At 37.4% G+C, this 8,546-nt stretch overlaps 1 protein-coding gene across 1 annotated transcript; it reads left to right on the top strand.

Moving 5' to 3' along the window:
- The first annotated feature begins 799 nt into the window (after positions 1-799).
- On the top strand, positions 800-8,497 carry rnf215 (ring finger protein 215). The gene is made up of 10 exons (XM_041787295.1): positions 800-1,178; positions 1,804-1,956; positions 2,037-2,108; positions 2,249-2,334; positions 2,971-3,025; positions 3,146-3,250; positions 4,103-4,219; positions 4,417-4,560; positions 5,194-5,296; positions 5,796-8,497. The coding sequence occupies exons 1-10, from the start codon at positions 942-944 to the stop codon at positions 5,816-5,818; spliced, it is 1,095 nt and encodes a 364-aa protein (XP_041643229.1). The 5' UTR covers positions 800-941; the 3' UTR covers positions 5,819-8,497.
- Positions 8,498-8,546: the final 49 nt, after the last annotated feature.

Genomic DNA, 8,546 nt, shown 5'->3' on the forward strand with positions numbered 1-8,546 from the left:
CATTTGATTCAGATTTTTACATTCAGGTTCAGGTTCTTATTTTTCAAATATTACAATGGGATACAAAATACTGAAATTACCTAAATGGGCAAAGTATTTTTTTCAAATTTTTGATCCTCCTCAGCCTTCCTCTATTCAGTTGTTGAAACTATTGTACGACCCACCCGTGATACGATACAATAGACAATCTTTGTTCTTAATCCGAAAAATTACACATGCGCAGTAACAATTTAAATTGTGCAGAGGATTGTCGTCGTATTTCAGCACATATTTCACTCATTAACATCAGACCACGGTTTTGGTTTAATCATTTAAAACAGTTTGGCCACATTTGATGAAGACTATGCAATATAACAATTTAAGTGGGCAAGCTTGTTTTTCTTTCCAGTTCCGGGATTCACACAAGAAAAATAAATAATCATAAATGAATATCACCTTCTCAGTGAAAACAGAAGTGAAACACATTTCAGAAAGTAGCATTCCAGCTGCATTTACAGATAATTTTCGTCAACGCTTAAGCGAATAAGGAAGTAGGGGATATTTTTATCTTAATTCGTTACGACCTTCTCTGGTTGCATGAATTAACCGGCCAAAAATACTTAAACAACGTCATTGTCGGCTAAAGGGAAATTTTTGAATTTTACGCTACAATATTTTGAAACTTCTCTATATAAGGAAGTAAGAAAGAAAAATGGTCGTTGATTTCGTATCCCGTAATGCCTCTTAAGCGCCCTACTGGCTATCTTTCATATAAAGATAATACCCCTTTATTCTCTTCCGTTAAGAGCCGGAAGTTACCTCTTGTTTACATTCTTTGACGGGTCCAGCTAGCTGGCGAACATAAACGCTAGCAGTTCTTTAAAAATGACGGGTAATAGTTGATTAATTGTGTGTATTTATAACCGCTTTCTTCCGTATAACCATCGGTTGTCTTGCGGATCATGGGTTTAGCTCAAAGTGGGTGTTGTCGGTGGGTAACATTAGTGCTCCTCCTTCTGCTGCGGTGTCCGGGGCTGCTGGTCGCCGCGGAGCAGGTCGCTGTGGTGGAGGTATTCCTGGAGCAGCAGTCCGGGGTCAGCGCTTTGCTCGAGGGGGAGGTGGTAGAGTCCAGCGGGGGTAGCAGGAGCTCTGAGCACCGGGATGAGGACCAAGAGGAGCTGGAGGGAGAGCTGGTTCTGGTGAGTGATTCAGGGGGAGGCAAGGTTAGCTAATTTTAATGGTTCTTTTGACCTGCAATAACACAAGAAAACGTTTAAATAGGGAGATATGAGACCACACAGGGCAGTAAGTTATTATTGTTGTCATTAAAAATAATTTTTAGATCAGTCAAAAATTTGATCAATAATTTTAACTTAAACGAACGTTTAGTTGAAAAAAAAAAAAACAAATGTATGTATAAAAGTAGAGTAAATGTATATGTAATATCAACATGTGTATACGTAATATCACATCTTTGCATTTTCATCATTGCAGCGGATGGAAAACCATGTGGTTAAATCTTTGGTTGCAGAATGCCTAGTAGCAATTTCCATCTTTATCAGTAAGACCTGACTGAAGAGGTTTTGGATAAATTTGACTAAATCTATACATAAACAGACCCTTTTGAGAAGCCCCTGAACAAGGCAGACCATCCCTATGACTACTTAGAAGCTTTGAGCTGTCAGTATGTGCTTACATCAATTCAGCGTATGGCCTTTTTTTTTTTTTTTTTGAGACTTTATATGAGATCTCTTATATAAGATAAGACCTATATAAGATTTACAGACTTGCAACAGAAATATTGAGCTCATTTTGTATCCCCAGGTCCAGGATGAGGAGATGCAGGTGAGTGGAGGAAAAGATGAGGATGACACCAAAGAGCCTGAGCCATGGATAGGGTTGGTACCTGTGAAGATGGATGACAGCAAAGCATCCACAGGAAACCAAGAGTCCTTTGCTGATGCGATGGTCAATAAAGTAAGAAGTTAATTTTGCTCTGAATCTGCAGGTATGAGCGTGCAATGGTAAATAAAAATGCATCCATCTCTTTGTCTTAGATGAAGCGAGCCTTGGTCCTTGGCGCTTCTGCTCTCATCATTCTGGCTCTCAACCAAAATACAGTCAGTGAGGTAAATCTACACAGAGTTAATCTAATTTTTTAACCTTGTTTTACACATTTTTTCATTATAATATTCAGAAACACATATAGGTTACTGGATGCTTTGAGTGCTGGATATAATCTAAAAAAATTGACCTCTTTCTGTGCTAGATGGATTTGTCTCAGGTGCTGTCTAAGCCCATCATTGTGATCCAGACTTCTGAAAATGTCACAAAGCTGATCGGAGCTCTGCTCAGGTAAAGGATACCTTATAAGAAGCTGATGGTAGATACTGTACAGTGCTTTACATTTACACATAGTATTTTTATTTAACATGCATGATGCTAGTATTTTTTTTTCTCAAAAACATACAGCTTTTTTATAAAGAGCTTTGATCAATGTTGATTTAAAGTTAATTTTTTTTACGTGAAAGCCAACGCTTTGAGAAGGCATTGATCCCCAAACTTAGGTGATGTAGTGGTGCCTAAACAAACCATAGTTAAACCAAAGCAGCGAAAACTGTGGTCAGATTAAGCCATAATTAGAGTATTTACAGCTTGGTTGAAATATTGTTATCATCATTAGTTACTCCAATGATCTAATCAATGTTGCCAGTACACGTCTGCATATAGACTCTCTTCACAGAGACCTATAAGGTACAAGAGTAAACTGCATGTAAAAAAGACTCACTTTCAAGTCAAAATCAACTCAGGAAATGTGTCTAGGTTTAAGAACATTGAATTGCATCCAAAGCCTAAAATTCACAGAACCTTTTGTTAACAAAACAAAAATGAAACTTGTGAACTAAGGTCACCATGTGATTATTCAAAGGATAATTTATCAGCAAAGTAATGTAAGAACTTATTTGCTCTAAACTGTGACTTCTTCTTCAGAGGTCTTCAAGCGACAGCAAAAATCACCTACAAGACCATCCTGCAGGACAACCTGGTGAGCCCTTGAGTCTATCAGCTGTCAGTGTGTTTCTCAGATGTTAGCACCCTCTAGTGGTGAACAAACAGATGACAGGCTGAGCTGACAGTGAGAACCTGCTGCTATGTGTTCGAGCAGGGAGCAACGCTCACGCTGTGGTCCAGCTGCGGGCGATCGAGAGGAGGACGCTACGGAGAGTGGCAGGGGGTCATCTGCACAGGGGAGACCAACTCCCAGGTCCAGGTGGGGGAGCAGAAAAACCAGACCAACAGCACTGATAATGAGCTTTCTTAACATTCATGTAGCATGTGGGCCTACATCTACAGGTTTTTGAACATATTGCCAATTGTGCAAAATTGAATTGGCGGAGGTTAGTTACCTTCTGGGGTTGCAATTGATTTGTTTTTCTCTTTCATTTAGTTTAAAAAGAAAATTTCCTAAAAGTGATGCTTAAAGTGATGTCTCCAAAAAGCTCCTTTTGTCTAGCCAACTGTACAAAAATAACAATCTTAATTTGCTGTCATAAAGATAATGAAAAGCAGCAAATTCTTACTTTTAAGAAGATGGAACCAGCAAAAAATGTGACATTTTTCTCTTGGTATTACTAATTCGTAACAGTAAATTTAATCAACATGTCTGAGCTTCATTTTCCTAAAGCGGTCTTTAAGATTATATAAACTTTTATTGCAGTGCTAACAGAGTCAATAGCAGTTGAGTCAGAAGACTCAAAATGGAAAAAATAAAGAATTGAGCTACCATTTCAGCGAAATGATGTCTCATCTCCTTTATTAAAGAAAAAAACTATTAGAATTTTGTAGGGTGATGATCTGAATCATTGTACCTGAAAATTAAGTATAGGGGAAAAAAATAAAAATCACATTTTTGAGAATATTGTTAAAACAGAATAAAAATGTAAGTACAGTTGAAGTGCATTGTGAGATCTGGTGTAAATATCAGCTTATAAACTTTCTCCCTTAAGGTAACAGAAGCTCTTTTAGATTTATGTTTTCCTACAGAGTAATAATAAAAAAGTTATTTTAACAAACTGGGATGATTACAAAGCAGCATATCCCTCCTCACTCTGCTTGTTTACAGAAGTACCTGCAGCAGCTGTGGGACACAGTCCTTCTGGTAGCTCTGATCCTCAGCACCGGAGTCATCGTTCAAGCTCGCTGGCAGTACCAGGACCAGCAGCTCCACGACGATTTACAGGTTATCTTTGATTCTACATGTGATATCTTTACACCATACACGCATATCTGTGCAATGGTTTCATTTGTTTTGACATTTTTTAAGGTCATAAAGTACATCCATAAATAATCCTTTCACAGTAAATGTTGCTTTCTAGAAAAAAAAGGCATTACATGTATCTTAACATGTTCTGTGATTGGCCACATTGTTCTTCTCAGCTCCTCCCTAAACAGGATATCCTAAAGAGAATGTCATCTTTAAAGACTAAAACTTACCATCAGCCTAAACGGTGGTGTGACCCAACTCAGCCGGCAGAGACTGATAACTGTGCAGTGTGTCTGGAGCCGTTTAACAACAACCAGGTCAGCCAACGACTGCACAAGTCCTCGAGTTTAAGACTTAGCCAGTTTCTTCTCACTGGGGCAGCTTGTGAAGTAATGAGTATAATGTTCAGAATTGGCTTTATCGGCCATACAGGGATTAAAAATTAAATATAATAAATAAACACAGAAAATAGGATTAAAATTAAGATTTAAATATGTACCAGCTCTTGTTAAGTATTTTTTCTTGCATATACAAGTCCGTGTACATTGAAATTATGGTTGAAAGATGTGCAAAGGGTGCAAGAATGTTAACTAGACATGGTCAGAAGTATGAAATATGCAAGGTTGTGGGCATATTTACACAAGATTGATAAGATTTAAGATGATTTACAGTGTTTAATGCAAACATCCATATAAAGTGAGGCATTTTTCTTTACTGTTGCTCCAATTACAAGATTGGAGCAACAGTAAAGACAGTGCAGGATATTTAACATTAAGAAAGGCTAGGGTACTTGTTGAGTGATCATCAAAGTGAATCAATAACTATTGGGTGGTTTAGTTTCACTGGTTTAGTTTTTCTCTGCCTATTATATTGAGACCGTAAAGCAAGTTTTAGAGACATAAAGGCTAAAGAACAGATTGTTCAGCGATGTGCTACTTTCTTCCCATCAGTGTCTGCGAGTGCTGCCGTGTCTACATGAGTACCACAGAGAGTGTGTGGACCCCTGGCTGCTGCTGCAGCACACCTGCCCTCTGTGCAAACGCAGCATCCTCAGTGAGTTCACATCCCAGCATCGAACGCCATTCCAGTCTTGGTACACTCTGTGATTTCAAGCCAATTTTATCATAGGTGGTACAAGGTCTGTTACACTGTGTGACTAAATCATTACCAACAAGACCATTAGATGGAGGTTGAAGTCACATCTATCTGTATTACAGTTGTCTCTTTATGCACAGCTCAAATACAGACAAAAACACTCTTGTTATCTCACACATTATCAGCAAATGCCACCAGCAGCTACATCATAATAAATATACCTCTACAGCTGGAGGTTGCAGGTATTTCCTGCTCATTCATACCTTTTATGATAGGATGGGGGAAGACTTATTAAACAGGCATGGATATCAGTAACTGTCTTGTTACTGTACTGTTGGTTTTCTGAGAAAATCCAAATATAAAATCAATTGCCATAGTTCTCTTAATCTGTCATGAAGTTTATTACTTTAACTCTAAATTTTAATGCCTTTGTCTTCTTCTTTGTGTTCATCGTTAGGCAGCATCTGCAAAGACAGTTAACGATCACCCAACCAAGGACTAATCGCAGCAGCAACAACAGCTCTGGTCTCATCTCCTCCTTGGTGTCACTCCAGTAGCCTTTTTTAACTGACCTCAGCAATGGACTCTGGGAGCAAATACAAACTTCTCAGCTGCTGCTTTGTTTGGATCGTGGATCAGTGAGTCTGGTTTTGGTGTCTGACCGCCGGTTACAGACACTCAGTGGTAGTATAAAATACATGACAATAAAGTACTATAGTGGTACTGTTGTGTGTGAACAGTACTTCTCCCTGGGATCATGTTACTGTAGTAATGTAGATGTATGTGTTCGTCTGGTTGATTTACAGCGGTGAAGATGTGACTTATGAGGGTGTTTGTGCTCAATGTGACTCCTCAAACAAAACCTTGAGTTCTGAGTTTGTATAGACAGCAGAGCTACAACAGGTTTGGCTTTAATTGGTTCTCTTTAGTAACCCTGACTCAGGGTTATTGACTCAGTGATTCAGTATTTGCATCAGTTGCTTGTGCATGTACATTTAAAGCTTTATGGTTTTTAACATGGTAGATGAAGATGCCAGTTTAAATGTCACTTTAGGTCCAAATGATGTCAAAAACTCAAAGTGGACTAACAGAGTTAAAACATAACTGATCTGGTGTCCAGCTCGTACTTTACTACTTTATTTCAATCGTTACAGGCTGTGGTTGTCCAGAAGTAAGTAAGCTAAAACCAGAGCAGTTGGTGAAGCAGTGTTTGCACTCGTCTTTGGTATGCCTTATGACTAAACTAGAGTGACAAAAAGACGACAAAAACTCCGTGATTTACACTTGAAACTTGAACCATATATGTTACAGTTAAAGTAGCAGTTGTACTTGCATTGTAATCAATCCAGTTGTTTAACAGGTAGACTGGTTTAACATCTATGTATAACCTGTTGCCAAAGCTCAGTTTGATTCTTACCTTTTCTTTTCATGTTTTTAGCTGTATTCTTCCATTTGTGAAAACCCTGAACTAGCTAGCAAAGAGAGAGAAGCAGGGAAGTAGACAGTCTGGAGAATGTTATGTTGGAGGGCTTCATTCAGAATGTTAAGGCCTCATCATAGACCCCCCTGTGTGTGCAATGCCCTAGGCCAGTGGTTACCAACCTTTTTTCCTTATTCTGCCCCTACTCATGTTTAAGTAATACCCATTTAGGAAGACTGAACATCAGTTTTAAATGTTTTCATTGAGACTAATCCAAAATAATAGGCCTATGCTCACTTGTTCTTGACAAAAGATCTATGTATAAACTTGCCATTATCGTGACACAGTACTAGGGTCACTTAAGAATAAATAAAGAGGATCTGGTGATTTTTAGGAAATAAAAATTCTCAAGTTTTAAGTATTAATTTTTGTGTTTTTTTTTTACCTAAAATGAAGTAAAATTATATGAACCAAAACTTATTTTTTTAATTATAAAGTTGAAAAGCTAAAAGTCAAACCACTGTTTTCCATTTGGTTTCTTTTAAATTTTTGACTTTACTCTGTTGTAAAAATATGATGCCAGAAACTTAACATTGGATGAGAAATTATGAGATTCTAATGTCAAAATTTGAGTCTTTTTTAAATTTTGAGTTTTACTGTAAATTTATGACTTTTTAAATTCTGAAAATCTGAGTTTGTTTTCTTGTGAATATACAACTCTATAATCTCAAATACTTCTGATTTCCTCCCCCTAAAACAGTTCCTTTTTTGCAAAAATTAACAGATCCTCCTTACTTTTTAATATTCTTGGGTGGCACTGGCCCTAGCACATCGTCATTATGTCTCAAATCAGAGTTTTTTTTTTTATAAATACAAGCACATTGAATTTTAGCACCATCAGAGCAGACAGCGTCCTGCTCCCCCCTGAGATCTTTGGTGTCCCCCTAGGGCTACCCAGACCCCATGTTGGTAACCACTGCCTAGGCAATTACCTATACTTGATGGTACATTTGTATATATTTGATTTAAACTGAAATTTTCAAACTTCCCAATACTGGTATTTAAATTTACAGTTACCAGTAATATTGTGCATCCGGAGTAGTCCAACTATTTGCACCCACAACACAATACAAAAACACACCATCATTGTCTGCAGCAGGGATGGCTTTCTAAAAATAGCATTTGCATAATTTCAATGCTATTTTTTCCAATTAAAGGAAGAATTTAAGAGCAATTTAGAAAAACAACATACTGACTTTTTTGTCAAGGGAAGACGTAATGCAAGTGTCTACATAGAAAATATAAAGCTAGACTGGGCTTATGCTGAACAATACGTTCTTTAGTTTCTAGCCTGGCTCACTCAAAAGAACACAATGTGTGCCAAAAAAAGACAAGTTGTGGTTTTAAGGGAGATTTTTTTTAAACCATTTCTTCAAAGAAATTGCTGGACCAGCAGCTCTGCCTACATGGACAGAAAACTCCACCTTCTCTTTCTGAAACACATTTATGATTACAAAAATTAGAATAAACATGCTGAGGTACTGCTATGCACACCTTTAGAAGCAACTAGGCTCTGTGGTTCAGCCCACTTTTAAACTTTATTCTACATCATAGCTTCATACTCTTTCCAAGTGTTAGTCTTTTTTTCTTTATAACTCTCCCAACTTTTTCAAATTTTTTGTATGCAAAAGTTTAACTCTGACATAAAAAAGAAAAATTACATACGTGTGAAATAAAAGCCAATTTTTCAAAACAAGCACTCAGTTTTAGAATTGTAAACACAATTTC

The sequence above is a fragment of the Cheilinus undulatus genome, linkage group 5 (assembly GCF_018320785.1).
Source record: "Cheilinus undulatus linkage group 5, ASM1832078v1, whole genome shotgun sequence".
Classification (NCBI taxonomy): domain Eukaryota; kingdom Metazoa; phylum Chordata; class Actinopteri; order Labriformes; family Labridae; genus Cheilinus; species Cheilinus undulatus.

Excerpts from the sequence above, each read along its gene's own strand:
- rnf215 (XM_041787295.1), top strand. The coding sequence starts at position 942 with ATGGGTTTAGCTCAAAGTGGGTGTTGTCGGTGGGTAACATTAGTGCTC. Across the intron at positions 3,026-3,145 it reads CCATCCTGCAGGACAACCTG|GGAGCAACGCTCACGCTGTG; the intron begins GTGAGCCCTTGA and ends GTGTTCGAGCAG. Across the intron at positions 5,297-5,795 it reads GTGCAAACGCAGCATCCTCA|GCAGCATCTGCAAAGACAGT; the intron begins GTGAGTTCACAT and ends GTTCATCGTTAG.